Source organism: Opisthorchis viverrini (assembly GCF_000715545.1).
Source record: "Opisthorchis viverrini unplaced genomic scaffold opera_v5_335, whole genome shotgun sequence".
In the NCBI taxonomy this organism is placed as follows: domain Eukaryota; kingdom Metazoa; phylum Platyhelminthes; class Trematoda; order Opisthorchiida; family Opisthorchiidae; genus Opisthorchis; species Opisthorchis viverrini.
In genome coordinates this window covers 480,789-496,767 of record NW_008751990.1, presented here as the reverse complement: position 1 = coordinate 496,767, position 15,979 = coordinate 480,789, and the positions used below count along the sequence as shown (strand labels likewise).

General features: G+C 42.2%; 2 protein-coding genes across 2 annotated transcripts in view; one reads left to right on the top strand and one right to left on the bottom strand.

Moving 5' to 3' along the window:
• T265_10089 (hypothetical protein) overlaps positions 1 to 14,979 on the bottom strand; it is a gene marked incomplete at both ends in the record, with an annotated part of 62,283 nt that extends 47,304 nt beyond the window's left edge. Inside the window, 4 exons of the mRNA XM_009176357.1 lie at positions 387 to 480; positions 3,331 to 3,537; positions 12,523 to 12,715; positions 14,798 to 14,979. Coding sequence (XP_009174621.1) covers positions 387 to 480; positions 3,331 to 3,537; positions 12,523 to 12,715; positions 14,798 to 14,979 — 676 coding nt within the window. The remainder of the gene's footprint in view (positions 1 to 386; positions 481 to 3,330; positions 3,538 to 12,522; positions 12,716 to 14,797) is intronic.
• A 242-nt stretch (positions 14,980 to 15,221) lies between these two features.
• T265_10088 (hypothetical protein) lies at positions 15,222 to 15,494 on the top strand (the record flags this gene model as incomplete). The annotated part of the gene is made up of 1 exon (XM_009176356.1): positions 15,222 to 15,494. The coding sequence occupies one exon, from the start codon at positions 15,222 to 15,224 to the stop codon at positions 15,492 to 15,494; it is 273 nt and encodes a 90-aa protein (XP_009174620.1).
• Between the last annotated feature and the right edge of the window lie 485 nt (positions 15,495 to 15,979).

Genomic DNA, 15,979 nt, shown 5'->3' with positions numbered 1-15,979 from the left:
CCAAATTACATGCTTGCTTGTTCCTACGTAACGTTGAAGTTTCAACCGAGCGGTTAAAAGTAACCAATTTATGCATGTGTGGCCTATTTTGTGGAGAACATCAAAGCTGCCGTCATTTTTGCAACCTAATGATGTATTGCTTTTTCAACTTGAATGTCATCAGTCTGCGGAGAGAATCGTGAAGGCGACAGTACCAGACAGCAAACTTTAAGCAAATATTTGTTCACTTTATGGCAAATACAACGAAAACGGATGGCGTTTGCGTGGGCTATATCGAGAGATATATCGGCAAGCCCATTGAAATCATCCGGGATGAAATTAAGAATCGAGTAAAGATGTTGGTAACTACCAAACAAAACCAAACGTAGCTATGGTTGCCAACTCACTTGACCGACAATTGGTTAAAACGATGAGACAGCAATCGGAACCGCTGACCACAGCCTGAATGATGTCTGGTAGCGCCGCAGCACAGATATCACCCTGAATATAAAGAAAGGTTTGTAGAAATAGGTAAATGTGTTGATGTAGCTAATGGTGATCTTCGTTTGCGTTGTCAAGGTAGGGGATTTTCCAGTTCAATCAACGCTACTCATATTCAGAAAAAGCGAGAGAAAACAAAGCAATAGTTTCACAGCAGTGTGGAAGAGAGTCGTAAATCTAGGTATATGATATCCATAATTTTCTCCATTCCAAAGTTCAGAATCCGTTTGGTTGGGTTTTGTTTAGTTACACCTTCAAAGTCTGGTGTGGAATTTAGGCTATTTTCTCGAATTTAACAGAGCCACGGCAAAATCACTTCCGAATACTTACTCTATTCTATTGAGTTTACCGGGATCTGAGTAGTAGAACGCAACTTGTAATGGTTTTGCCACTATTGTTAATATCGTACTTGACAGGCTTTACTAAAGACTGGGTAGTATACACGTAAAAGTGCCTCTTAAGCTATCGGGTCGACTGACGTTGGTTGCGTCTTGAGTCAATGAAAAAGAACACTTGTTGTCCGTCAGCAAGGGTAGCAATCTGAAATGCGTTGTAGTTCAGACCAAGGTGATAGTAAAATGATTCTTATGTTAGAATTTTGTCTGGAAAGTCAGTGAAAAAACAGGAGGTATATTGTAACCAGGCGCCGGGTCGAAAAATTCGATATCCTTGCTGAGCTCATGTATGGATTTACCAATAAAATTTTCAGTATTCGTTTTCATATCGAAACATTTATGCACAACACATTGCATAAGACGAGCCCTTTGCCTGGCCTCGGAACCCCGTTACCATTAGGATTTCCTCACGGGAAAAAGTCAAAATGCACAATCAAAGCAAATATGTGAAAAAAGGGTAAATCACATGAACATGTCGCTGGAATTTCTTATAATTTCAGTATAGGAAAAACTATGAGGTACACCCATTATCAAACACCACAATAATGGGTATTACCCTTCAGCTGGCAATCCCTTCAAAAAGAAAAGCAGAACAATATCTTACCAGGATTCATCAGATGGCAACAAAAGAGCTCTGAAACAGCAAGGACCGGGGCTGTTTTTTGTTAACTTCTCGTGTTAAACGCTCGAGAAAGATGAAAATGGAATACATCTACCGCCTTCTGTGAACAGCTGGCAGATGGCTTATAACCAAGTATGCATGGGTTTACTGAGACAGAAGGCCAGTTAAAAATAACTGTCGTTCAGCTGTATCATCCTTCCGGTGTCTAGCTGCCATGTCACACGAAGGAGGCACGAGGGCTAGGATATTGCCAGGTTGCCCAAGCCTAGACAGGGAAAGTCGAGTGGCAGAGGTCGGGTTCGAACCTCGGATGTTCCGGTCACTAAATTCGCGCTCTAACCACTGGGCCACCGTGACCCCAACAATCTCTGTATGGTAACAAGGTGCGTTGTTTGTAATACGCAACAAACATTTAAGTCTTTGATTTCAACGGCTATTTTTAAATGAATTTCATTGGTTGTAACTTTTTCTGAGTTCCACACGGAAAATATTATTCGTTTGTTAGTCTGACGCTCTTGTCTCGCTGGGACTGAGTGCACAAAGTGATGTTCATGTGATTTTGTTGCTCATCTGTCAGATCATCCACCTAATATGGCCGTGAAATCTACTTACTGACTTAATTCACCATCTTTGGCAGACACTGTTGACACTGAACGCTGTGAAGCAGAAAATGCATAAAACTGGAAACAGCAGTGCCTTTATCGAAACCACATTGCAAGAAAGTGACATCAATGCCCTTCTGTATGTAAGACCCTTTGCAAACAGTTTTGGTCTACAAAACACCTAAATTCGACATAATCTGGACGAGGTTCATAAGGCTGAGTAATACCATTGCCTAACAGGGTTCTGTGGAAACAGTTTGACAGTCGCGAAGCAATGATTGTTACTATATGGGAGCAAGATAGGACATCATAACAGGATAGACTGATTTCAGCTATTTCACATTTGTCCTCAATTGCTCAGAAGCTAGGGCAGAATAACGGGTGCTAAAAGTGATTCTGGTTGTATGTAAACAGTTTATCCTGTCACCCTTACTTACTGAAAGTGATTTCTCCAGCTGAACTCAACACAGTCATACTGATCGATCAATATCCTAATTGGAATATGGGTATCGGTAAAAACGTGTGATTTTGCATCTCCTCACTTGCAATTTGGAATAGTTTGCGTCTACCAAATTTACTGGAACATGAGTTTTTGGGTATGACGGTAAGGCAGCCTACACAGCAAAGCACAGCTTCCCAACTATGGACCGATGATGTCATCTCCAGCAAATCTCCCTGCGAATTTTGCCGGGAGCCGCGCAGTAACACACATCAGGGTGGCAGTGGGCAGATTAGCAGCCTCCAATTGACCTTGCGGTTTTCATTCGTAGGGCGAAAATGGCCGGTGTTTAGTCTTTGGAACATACAGCAAACTAGCTTGGTTTCAACAACGGTTGCGTTAGCCATCTGGACCAGTGAGTATGGTGGGGATCCGCAAGACCGACACTAATAAGGCAAATGCGTCTTGTTGTTGCGCAAATCCAGGTGGCCGACCATTACTGAATAAATAACGGTACTTGGTCACAACCAAGGTGAGCGCAAAACGTATAGAGTGGACAAACAATACTGATCGACCAATATGTGAGCCCGGAATTCAGCTGTGGTGATTTTGTCGCTTTCACAAACAGCTTAGCAGGGGTTGACACAATTAGTCCGCCAACAAGCATATCTTCGGGCAGCCAGTGAGCTGGAAATCTGTAAGCTTGTCGCAAACATCTAAACTGCCAAGTGCGTGAAACTTCCATGGAAAAAATAATTCGGTACAGTCGTTCCGTTCAAACATAAAACTTACCGTTGCCTCCTGCTCGGAGAATACTTCATCAAATACAACCATCTTTGGCGCTCCGAATCCAGCCCGACGCTGACCGACGGGTATTGCTGTGGATGGGCTCGGACAAATAAGCGTGGCCTGTTTGCGTCTCTTTTCAATAGTCAGGCATGTACCGAGAGAGCCAAACTTTGAAGCCTCCGGTGGGACCAAGCGGAGCATTGTTTTGACCTGTATAGTGGAAATAAAAGTCGTAGTATGATGGGAAAAAAATCACAAATGGATCTTTGGACCTTTCATGCGTGAACATCTTGTATCATGAGCCTAACATTTACCACACCACGATGACATTGGTCGAAGCTGAGATAATTTCACCTCGTTTGCAGGAAAAATCATAGAAAAAGATATTTTCCGTCACCAGTCCTTGCCGACTTAAATGGTGCGATGTTCTTCCAAGATCTCACCCTGTAAATGAGAAGGATCTCATTCTTATTGGGATCACGAGAAGTGAGAATCTCACGAGACTCCAGAAGACTGAAACCATGACCTACCGGCAAGTAGTTTGGGACACTTAACCGGATATTAGTTGAGGAGTAAACCATTTGGTCACGAACGGCTGATTAACTGTGATTAGACTTCGCATGCAGCTTCCCTCTGTGTTTTTCATCTGACTGCATAGAAGTGCTAGGGACCGACACACCATAGTGCATTCGTTCGTGTTTGCTCAGATTAGTACAATAAAGTTTGCAAAATGAACTAGATCATATAAGCTTTTAAATTCTACCAATATGTAGTTAATATCCTTGCCTGCGTATTCCCTCTCCCTTGTCAAGTAAAAAGGAACGAAATAGTGGTGGAAGCTAGGGCACTTAAGATAACTAAGATGGTAGTATTCAAATGTAGTCCACTTCAGATTTCAGCCAATGGGATCTGGTGAGTTGCAAAGTCAATCGATTAATCAATCATTTGGTCCCGAGTTATTCTACTGTTTGTCAGTCAGATGCGTTTCGTTCTACTTGATCAAGGGTATTCGATCTTTTACAACCGAGATTCATCACTTCCACGGGATTACTAAAAGCAGCCTCTAGTTTCCATCCACGTAAGCGCTCAGATCGCTCAGGTAACCATATTTGATCCCTCCCAACTTCAGAACACCTTTATTTTATGGGTGGTGGCTGGCTGTGTTAGGCGCCCATTACGTTTATTCAAGATAGCCTCAACCTGGTGGGCACCGCTACTTGTTGAGCTTTTATTCGGAGTATTACAAATCAGATTTTCGATGCAGTTCAAAAGACTTGATAACAGCACTTTAGTTTATCACAGAATATATGTCAACTCTCACTGATGTGTCAAACTGAACAACTATTGACGTTATTTCCAACTTGCGTTGTGTATTTCAAGTAGCACGTCAATCGAATTCCACCACACTCACATTACGGTATAATTTGGTCGTCTATAGAGTCAGGACGCCCAGTTTGACCGAATAAAAGGTGTCTTATCTATCTTACCTCGAAAAAGTTTCACAAAATTTGGGGGAGAGTTTATTCTAGTAAGCACGTTACTGATCGATTAGGTCCCAAAATTCCATTAACGTTTTTGCATTCTTACTGGATCACTTCCATCCCAGTTGTCTGTCGCTCCCTCCAGACGAGTTAGCTCATTCATGCATGCTGTGAAACACTGATTAATCCTCGTGGATTTAGGTGCTCACCTATCGACAACTTTGTTTAGTGTCAACAATTAACGTTGGAGGTTTGGTTCTTGTCTGTGAGTGAACAATCGACCACAAATTTGTCCTGAAAGTTAAGCCAACATGTAGTGGAAAACAGAGAATCATTGCTCAGCTGCCCCATCCTTTCCGATCTCAGAAATCACAAAAGTGACTTTTCGCTATCAAACTTTCTTCCATTCATCTGAGATATAGCCACACAAAGAGGAAACTAAGGTACGAACGCAGCGACGTAAGGGTGGTTGCGCCAAGCTCAGTTTGCGCACAATTTAAACTCGCTGAGGAGCAGTTCTCTGCCACATGACCACTAACCAGAATATCATGTTACGTAAAGTTCCAAAGTTTCCAAGTTGGAAAGTTGGAAAGGGTTGCTTTCTTTCAAAAGTTTGTCCCAGGTCATCGTCCTACTCATTTTAACACTCATTTAACGTGCAAAATTTGAATTTACTTGCTTAGTGGTCCATATAATCAGCATCATTCGTTCTCGGCAAAGCAAACACGACACTCTAGCACACAAAAATATACTTATAAGTCAGTCCATAAGTCATCATCGCGAATACGAGAACGCGCGAGTTTGACTAGTCACACACGCCCTCGTCTACCGGCCAAGTTCATTCAGACGATTCCAACATTTGTGCAAAGGTTTTGAGTTGTCTCAAAGGAGTTCATTCAGATCCAACATTTGTGCAAAGGTTTTGAGTTGTCTCAAAGGATTGCTGTTTCACCCGTGACCCTACAGGTTTACGATGATAACTAACACTAATTTTTCTGGTTTGACATTAGATCAGCCAAGGTGCATGTCGGCGCGAAAATGGAACGTTTCCTTCCTTCACGTTCTAGGAATTAAGATGTTTCAATTGGGTCAACCTATGTACTCTCCCTCCTGAAGTACAGAAGTATTTTTTAAGTAAAAAAAGGTCGAGATGTATCCTTCTATATGTAACGGATCAATCAATGGACCAGTGAAGAACCTTATGTTCCGTACGGTTTCATTAGTACCACATACTCTTCAATCCGTCTGTACTTCAGGCTCCAAGGATGGCGTCTTAGAAGATAGTGTAGCCGTGAAAGGAGTGAGAGATGTTTTAGTCTTAAATTTCTATGGGGAACCAGAAGTATGCTGCCACCAAGTAGAGAAAATTTCAAGACACAGGCACCTCAGTCGCTCATTCTGGAATATATCTATTGCGCAAAAGATTTCCCACACTCAAATCGGTTGATTTCGGCGTTCTGATAGACTGTAGTAACCTTTAGAAAAGAGTCAACTTGAATGACCATAGCTTCGACATCATTGCTAGATCAATGGCTGGTTTTCTATGGAAGCATGTTCCGTTTCAGTAATGTCGACTGGCATTGTACTACAGATGTCCCATCACCCGGTTGCGGTGACAATGTTACCTTTTCCGGCTAAGGTGGCACAAACCGAGAGGTATGACCCTTTTAAAACTCTCTTTAAAGTTTTAGAGTTAGGAAGAAATAATTTTGTTAACAGTTTTAATAACATATACCAGCCCTTCTATCAAGACAAGGACTTTCCACTCACGTGTTTTCGGATGGCCGATTTGGTGGCATAGACATCAAAACCTCAGTTTTTTATCCGCCGATCGAAACGTTAGTGGATTTATGCAACGTGCAGTTTAGCGTGAGGTAGAGCTCAAAGTAATACACTGCTCATGCCAGATACTTTGCAAATAAAGCATCCCAAGGGAGATGATAACGCCCTCGCACCATCCACCCTGTGTATTTAGCAGTGTCCATGGGAATATTCTCATATAACATGCGAAGGTCTTTTGCTTTCAGCTTTCACGGGAAATATTTTCGTGGAGCCTGTTGCGCAGTTGATTATACTCGTGACACGGCAAGATGGAATACTGGTGACCGTTTGCTAAACGACCATCAATTACAGATGATCCAATGAATGGAAATAAGAACGTAATCTGTCACAAAGTGCCACATGTATCCGCTGAAGACATTTGCACCCGGGAGCAAACGTCAATGCAGCTAAGCACTTTACTTCCGGACATCAAAGCAGTATGACTGGAGTCGTTTTTTCTAAAACCCTGACAACACTCATCCAGCGTTCGAGGAAAAAATAGTGCGGTTACGAAATGTTAGAGTGATCAGTACAAAAAGCACCGCATTCTTTAGACTCATCGATCATTTGCAAGCACTAGAAGTGAAGAAGATACACTGCAAATTGCCCATACATTTCGAATCGCACATACTCTTCAATCCGTCTGTACTTCAGGCTCCAAGGATGGCGTCTTAGAAGATAGTGTAGCCGTGAAAGGAGTGAGAGATGTTTTAGTCTTAAATTTCTATGGGGAACCAGAAGTATGCTGCCACCAAGTAGAGAAAATTTCAAGACACAGGCACCTCAGTCGCTCATTCTGGAATATATCTATTGCGCAAAAGATTTCCCACACTCAAATCGGTTGATTTCGGCGTTCTGATAGACTGTAGTAACCTTTAGAAAAGAGTCAACTTGAATGACCATAGCTTCGACATCATTGCTAGATCAATGGCTGGTTTTCTATGGAAGCATGTTCCGTTTCAGTAATGTCGACTGGCATTGTACTACAGATGTCCCATCACCCGGTTGCGGTGACAATGTTACCTTTTCCGGCTAAGGTGGCACAAACCGAGAGGTATGACCCTTTTAAAACTCTCTTTAAAGTTTTAGAGTTAGGAAGAAATAATTTTGTTAACAGTTTTAATAACATATACCAGCCCTTCTATCAAGACAAGGACTTTCCACTCACGTGTTTTCGGATGGCCGATTTGGTGGCATAGACATCAAAACCTCAGTTTTTTATCCGCCGATCGAAACGTTAGTGGATTTATGCAACGTGCAGTTTAGCGTGAGGTAGAGCTCAAAGTAATACACTGCTCATGCCAGATACTTTGCAAATAAAGCATCCCAAGGGAGATGATAACGCCCTCGCACCATCCACCCTGTGTATTTAGCAGTGTCCATGGGAATATTCTCATATAACATGCGAAGGTCTTTTGCTTTCAGCTTTCACGGGAAATATTTTCGTGGAGCCTGTTGCGCAGTTGATTATACTCGTGACACGGCAAGATGGAATACTGGTGACCGTTTGCTAAACGACCATCAATTACAGATGATCCAATGAATGGAAATAAGAACGTAATCTGTCACAAAGTGCCACATGTATCCGCTGAAGACATTTGCACCCGGGAGCAAACGTCAATGCAGCTAAGCACTTTACTTCCGGACATCAAAGCAGTATGACTGGAGTCGTTTTTTCTAAAACCCTGACAACACTCATCCAGCGTTCGAGGAAAAAATAGTGCGGTTACGAAATGTTAGAGTGATCAGTACAAAAAGCACCGCATTCTTTAGACTCATCGATCATTTGCAAGCACTAGAAGTGAAGAAGATACACTGCAAATTGCCCATACATTTCGAATCGCGATCACAACACGGTCCGAGGTGGAAGGCATGGATCTATTTGGTCAGCCAAGGGCTTTACATGTTCAAATTACCTCATACTGCCCTCCCTTATATAGAGCTGCAATGAATGCACCTTATTAAGGGGAACTCACTAATGAACTTCTGCAAAACGAGCCTAATGTGGCCGTTTTAGGACAAAGAAGCTACGGTGACATTTATAATGAAACATTTCATGATTATCTCCAAAGAGACCGGCCAAGTGATAAGACGCATTGGCCCCGTTTGTCGCAATGCTTCCACCGTTTTTGCGAATACCACGCCGAGCAAACACGTAAATGCATTCATGTTTCTAGTGGTGACATTTCAAAAGGATGCGGAATAACAAAAAGTCCTCAAGAAACAATTTAGATCTCGTTAGGTAAAAAGTATTCAAAAGCAACTGACGGTTCCTGGTGTTCTGATCAGTAGCTGGATAACTGCATCCTACAGTGCCTCTGATACCGAATCGAAAACAGAGATCTTCGCCGGGTTTTGTGAAAAATCATTTAGCCCTATGAAACGCTGACATACCAAGGCAGGAATTCATACTATCACTCCGCTGGGAGGGGCCGCACTATCTGGCAGCCATTGTCTTGAGCTGAATAGGTTTACAGAAAGACGGAGGCAAATGCCAAACTGAAATATTGAAGAAATTATCTCAAACTATCAACACATAGACTGATTCGCATGTTAGCTTTTGTTCTTTGTCCTCGTCAGGTCCACTTTCCAACAACTTCTGAGTCTTTTTCATAAAGGAAACTACTCAGAAGGTTGCTGAAAACCTTTCGACAGCCCACGACCGGTTTCACCCTTCTTGGGGCTCATCAGTTAGGTGCAGTCCCCGAGTTTTCGTCAACCTCATGTTCTACGTGAACCCCGGTTTGGACTGTTTTCGAGAAATACACCCATTTGCAAATCAATTTGGTTTTTCACGAGAGACTCAACTGAATCTCTCGTTTATGATATTCTACAATGAGAGATTTAGTTAAGTGCCTCGTGAAAAACCAAAATGATTTGAAAATGACTGTACTTCTGAGTCTTATTTTGCGTATGCATTGAAACTGCCTCCAGAAGCTGCAGATATACACTGACATACGTGTAATTGGAAGGATTGTCGATCCCACTCGTCGTCCACACAGGTCACGCTTGATCCGTTGTTTCATCGTACTGAATTTTGCTGACAAGTCTTCTTGTGTCCAGATGGGAAAGTTAACTCTCATAGGTCCAGTGTCTGTTGGGCAAGTGCTCAGACACAACACATATTGGGTGGTCTACGTTGACATTTTGGTGTTTATCTCTCTTTTTAGTGATTCAGCTGCGGGATGACTTTAATTACTCCACCGTGACTGATTAATTAAATAATTGACCAAGATAGCATCTTGGGACGAGTAACTTCGGGTGATGCAATGTTGCATAGCAGGTAGTTCCTGATAATCATCTGCTAACGGATCTAATGCCTGGTCACAAACTACTCTAACAAAAACACTACGTGATAGCGCTTCTGAGTCTGCGTAGCTGAAAGATTCTGTGAATTCGCTGTTTACCACACCCTGTGAATAACCGTAGAGACAGAGGTGACACTAGTGACACTGGAGGGTGTTACATCATCACCGCTAAAGTTCTCAACTGATTGATAATACGACTTAAAATGTTTACCTTTGTTAAACGGAGGGCGTTATTACACACACGCATACTCGGTACTCGGCGATTGGCACTTTACTGAGGTCTTTAAGAGATCGACCGAGACTTTCTTCAGAGAAACATATATCCTGGCATTGCCTACGGCAGAACAGTTGTTAAGCGTCACAATGTTATAAGTGAAATGTAACATAGCACAGTGATGATACGTAGGTATGAACACTGTCGTTGAGGATATTAGGTGGCATTCCTCAGATGGATTTTCACAGTCATCTTGAGATAAAACAGTATAAGTTCAGTTTTTTTATTGATCTATGGGTTCAGTGTGTACAATTGAAACGATTATGCATACCTCACAGAAAACCTGACCCTGGTGAAGAATCAACAATACCACGTGCGCGAAATTTAACACTTTTGTGAAACGAAATTTTAAAGTTACAGACTCAAAATGTTCAAATTGCTGAATCACCCAGTTACACCTGCGGGAGCACTCATTCCCCTCGTCTCTGTTTGCGGCAAACGTCTCACGAGGGGAATACGTTCTCCCGCTTCTGCTCCAGCCGTTTCGAAGAAACCCAACTCGGCCAAGCCCAAGATCCCGGCGAACCACCCGCCGGTAATCGATATGGTGAAGGCTTCCATCAACGCCGCGAAGGACCGCAAGGGCACATCGAGATTGTCAGCTACTCAAAGTTTTCACCGACCGAATGAGTTGTGTTTTAACACGTAAGAGATTTTCTGTGAAAACTGGATACAAAAAATAAGTGAAATGCCAGTTAGTTCCGATGTGAGCTTCTCTTTTACAGTATAGACTACAGTTCCTCACAGTGACTATTGCTGCAATGCAGAAGAAGTTATGTGTCAAAATTTTGTCCAACGACGTATGTGGAATTCGACGGGCCTCTCAGTTACCACCGAAAAGAACATCAGATCACAAATTTCAGGGTTCAATCACCGAGGAGATCGAATCAGTCAAATAAACCATATCTTTGTCATCGTTTAAGTGTGTGAATGACAGAAGATGAAAATATCGAAAAGACAACATTGCTAGACCTGTTCATCACCGAAATTTCAAAGATTGGACCACCAGTACATGTGACAAAAAGCCCAAGATCCCAGTGAACCATCCACCGGCAATCGACATGATGAAGGCCTCCATCAACGCCGCGAAGAACCCGAACGGCACGTCACTTCCGATCATCAAGAAGTTCACCGCCACCAACCACAAGGATGATGTCGAGAAACTCGGCCCGCACATCCGTCGTGGCATTGTTCATGCCGTCAATAAGGGTGTCCCCGTTCGCGTCGGTAACACACCCACATACAGTTTGGTCCGATTGTAATCAATGTAACATGAAAACCCCAAAAATTGTTACAAAATCGGGAAAAAAGTTTATATTTATAAGTTAACAAAGGTAATATATGACACTCATATAGTTCAGTTATAAAATCAAAGGACGGGATATGTCTATTCAAAAACGAGCACTGTCATACAGAATAGGTTAATATTTCTTAACAAAAATGCTGGTTGAGTAAAAGGGATCACGCAATTCCCCTCACAGTTACGAAAGAGTCATTCCGAAAATTTCTCCTTTGCATGCCTGACCGACTTCTTTGTCGGATCCAACTTGGATTTACACCAGGTTTTTAACACTTCGAAACTGTGAACAAAAGCAATCAGTCTCATTGCCCTATGTATCTAATGTAATCGCATGAGTGCACCTTCTGGTAGTCTGAGCTCTGTTTTGCAGCATCTAGCATGCCACATTTCAGAGTCGATACACTTCTGTCCATTGATAAACGCACACTAACTAAAGGAATAGACGGACGAACATACACTTTTCCCGCTCTGTAGTAGTCAAACTGTCGTATGCACGAGTAAGCTGTTAGCTCAATCCACTGGTGATTTGCAACACTATCTATTTCCACACTTTACTCAACTGTTTTGTCTAAAGACAGTTGCAATCGCTTTATTCCAGACAACTTATGAATTCGTGGTACTATGCACGTAACCAAGGAACATCTTCACTCGTGGCTGATCACTCCATCAAGTTAATTAGCCTGTATGGACATGAAACGCTCGTGACACTACGCACATCACGTTCAGCAGTTTGACTCTCCCCCTAGGGAAATATGGACAACAATTTTGTAAACTTTGGCCATCCTGCAGTGCAATAAGCTAGTTAAAACAGACAAATGATAGTTTGCCTCATGGGTATGACCATTTTAGTTGAGAACTGGGTTCCATTAAGTTGATTTCAAAATGATTAAAGTGGTAATATGAAACAAGCTGATTTAACATTGTTTTTGAGGCGTGTTTGCAGTGAAAACAGGTATGGTTGGATTCGATTTCCTCATCAGTAACCTTAGTAGTCTATGATCACGGACTCACCATGCCTGTGGTTGGAATATGTTGCGTTATTTTAAGGAGTCCGGGAGGAACAGGCGGTGGATGCTTGTGAATGGCGGCAGCGAATCCAGTGAAATGAGTCCGAGTGTATTGGGCCGTAATTGCATGAGGCCAGTCGTTGGAAATCGAGTGCTTTTTGACGTTTTTTGCTCGGGTTCCAGCCTTTTGAACAGTCCTAGTACACCAAAAAAATTACATGCGACATCTGGTAACTGACTAGAAATGTGTTCCTTATGCAGTTGTAGAGGTAGAACAAACTGAGCTTAGACAGGTGAGTTTATTGATGGACTTCTAACCGTATAGGTTTCGGGAAGATTCCAGGAAAATGATATTTTCCTTGAGCCATCAAGATGCCCTGGAGGCAAACAAAAGTAACTGCTAAATGAGGTCTGACAACTGGTTTCGTGAACTTAGGTATGCAAGACTTTGAAATTCAACCGTCACTACGTGGAGTATGTCGTGGCAATGAAACCTCCGCATTATCTATGCTAAACAGGACCATGCATGATTTACCATCATTCGAATATTTTCACATACTGTATTCTACAACCATGCCAAAATACGGTCCTTCTAGCTACACTCAACGGAATGCGAAGAATCCTCACTGACAGTTCTAATATCCAATGCGGGACTTTATAGACACATTCTAAAGTGGGACCTGTTTAATAGTCGGATGGGGTGAAATTGTGTTCCCTGAATTCTACTCAACTTCACCCAATACGACCCCCCTTTTACTGCCAACGGTCAGGTTCACGTGGACCTCACTCTGGTGTTTGTTTTTTATCAGGCGTGGATTTGTCTAGTGAGAGTATGTATTCAGAACTGACGTACACACTGTTAAAGGCTTACTGTTGTTAACCTGATGAAGTCATTTTACAAAAATGGAACGCCAATATACCGCTTTTCAGTTGTCTCCAAAAGATGCTCATAGGACAAACATTGTCTATAATCAGTACTAGCTTTTATCACTTTAGTGTTCGATGATCTGCTTCAGGTGAGCAATGTTCGAAGCGAGTTCGGCCAAATAATATTAGCAAAACTAATAATAATACTAACCAGTTAAATAATAATAATAATCGTTATCGCTTCTCAGCTATGCTAATCATGTACTTCGTTATCGCAAAGGTTAATTTTGACGGTGAGCAGACATGCTAGAAGTTGAAAAATTACGTTTGTAACGCTGCGGTAGGTTTTCGTACAATTACGGTAAATTCTACCCGCTAAGGTCGAGGCCTATCTAGTTGAAAAACTTCATTGCAAATATGACACAATTCTTACTGGGTGGGTATCCTTGCAAGCATCTCTTGTTTTGCTGAAAGCAGTATCCATTTCTGACTATTTCGGGAGTAGAAACAACTCCCACACGACTTCTTTCAACAAGCTTCAAAAAGCCCCAGGTTGTTCACTTTGCGAATTGGGAAGAAATTTCTTCATTGGTTGAATTTAGAGGGATCATGAGTCAGCAAATAATGATCAATGAATCGGATTGGCTTAAAACCAGGAAGATGTTTGGATGACACTAGCCTTAAGAGGAATCAGTCGGACCGTCTGGACTGCCCGCAGAAATAGACAACTTGTTTATCGCTGATATCTCTTCCAGTGCCTTAACAGACCATTCAAGTTCGGACATTACAGTCCATTAAGAAGGCTCCACCAGTTTATGTCATTCGGCAAGCGCTAAACACACCTTCTCTAATTACGTATTTTGAACCAAAGTAGCGTAATAATTATAAACAACATTTTTAAATACTTTCGATTGTGCGCCACGCGAGGGAACATCCAGTATTAGGAGGGCATTTTCGATGACACTTATCAGTGTCCCGCAGCAACAGAGGAGTCATCTCACGGGCGCCTTGGGAGATTCAATTCATGAACCGTCCAGTAAGAAAGGGTTATGCTATTCATCCATGACTGGCTTAGTAAGAGTGTGGCTAGCATACACAAGGAGAACGTAGTGCCACTCATCCTTTGATCACGCAATTCTTATCACGCAATCAACTACTACCACTCTGGATAAATTCCTCAAGTAGTGATCGTTTTCCCGTTTGTTGACGGTGGTTTGTGACTTGTGGGATATCTTTCTCTTTCATAGTGAAGAGCTTCACATTTGCGATCGATACAACCGAATTCAGTTCATATTAGAAACCTGGCACCCCAGTATTGCGATATCAGCGTTGACTTTACGAGTATTCCAACTTTCAACAGACCGTGACTTGAATCAGCCACATCAAGAACTTCGTTGGCTAGGGGAACTTACCTAGGAGAGAGTGGTCCTCCACTCGAGATTTGTGGTAATGAGTGCAACCTTGACATTTCGTTCTTGTGACCACAGCCATCGGCTTGGAGGACCACGGCCCCTTCTTGTGAATCAGTGATTCCGGGGGTGCCGGGAGATTCCACAGTATCTAATGAGCTTGATTCGCGCACAGTCGGATGCATCTGAAACAAAGCAACACAAATAACAAGATGAAAAATCGCTGAACCATCGGCGTCAGCAGGCCTGAAGTCCACTTAAGAATGTGTCAAGTTGGAAAGTCGGCAAAATTCAACCAATGACCTCGAAGATGATGACGTTTTGGACTTTGTAGAATATCAAAAACCATGTGGAGTTGACACCACTGACGCTTTACTTGTAGTAATTATCTGGATATTTGTGAAATGCATCTCATGCCCATTTTTAAATGGTGATTTGTCGATGTGTTGGAAATAATGGATCGATAACTATTCGGACTAATTTACGTGAAGAAGATTGGAAAATGAAACCGGCCCCCAATTTTGAACTGGGAACTAAGCTGAAAATTCATGCTTCAGGGGAAATTGGCGTTTACGATAGTAAAGAAGAAATGACAGAGGTCGTTCAAAAATGGATTGTATACTTGGAAATACGGATTGAGGAGATGCATGAATTAACCGTTGTTTGGATTCGTCAACTAGACGGTGCTTTGATCAGATAGAAAATGAAGATTGTTCTCTCACAAATGTGTGATCAATCAGAACTTGAGCTGAGTCAATTCATCACTACATAAATTACAGCCACTGGATGGAGGAATCAGCTAGCTTGTAAAGCTAGTTTACAGGAAACGTCTTTTAGAAGACGAACAAGGTAGACCTTGGAACGGTTCTACCTATACGAACCTGCTTGAGAATTTTTCTGAGTGATATATTCTGCTTACTACACCACAATTACCTTACTGGGCACACATTTTTAGAGTACGCACTTTTGGGGAAGCTTCCTAACATCGTCCAAATTTGGCTTTTAAGTGTCAGTAGAGTACACACAGATCTGCTGAAAGGTCATACAGTAACGCTCTGTGCTCTTCGAACTGAGAAAATTTTATCTCTTGGTTTGCCGGGAATCCATTCTGCGATAAGAAGCTCATAACGGACTAATCTGCAGGAAGAATGAAGAAACTGTGGAACCAATTGATATTTAGGCTAG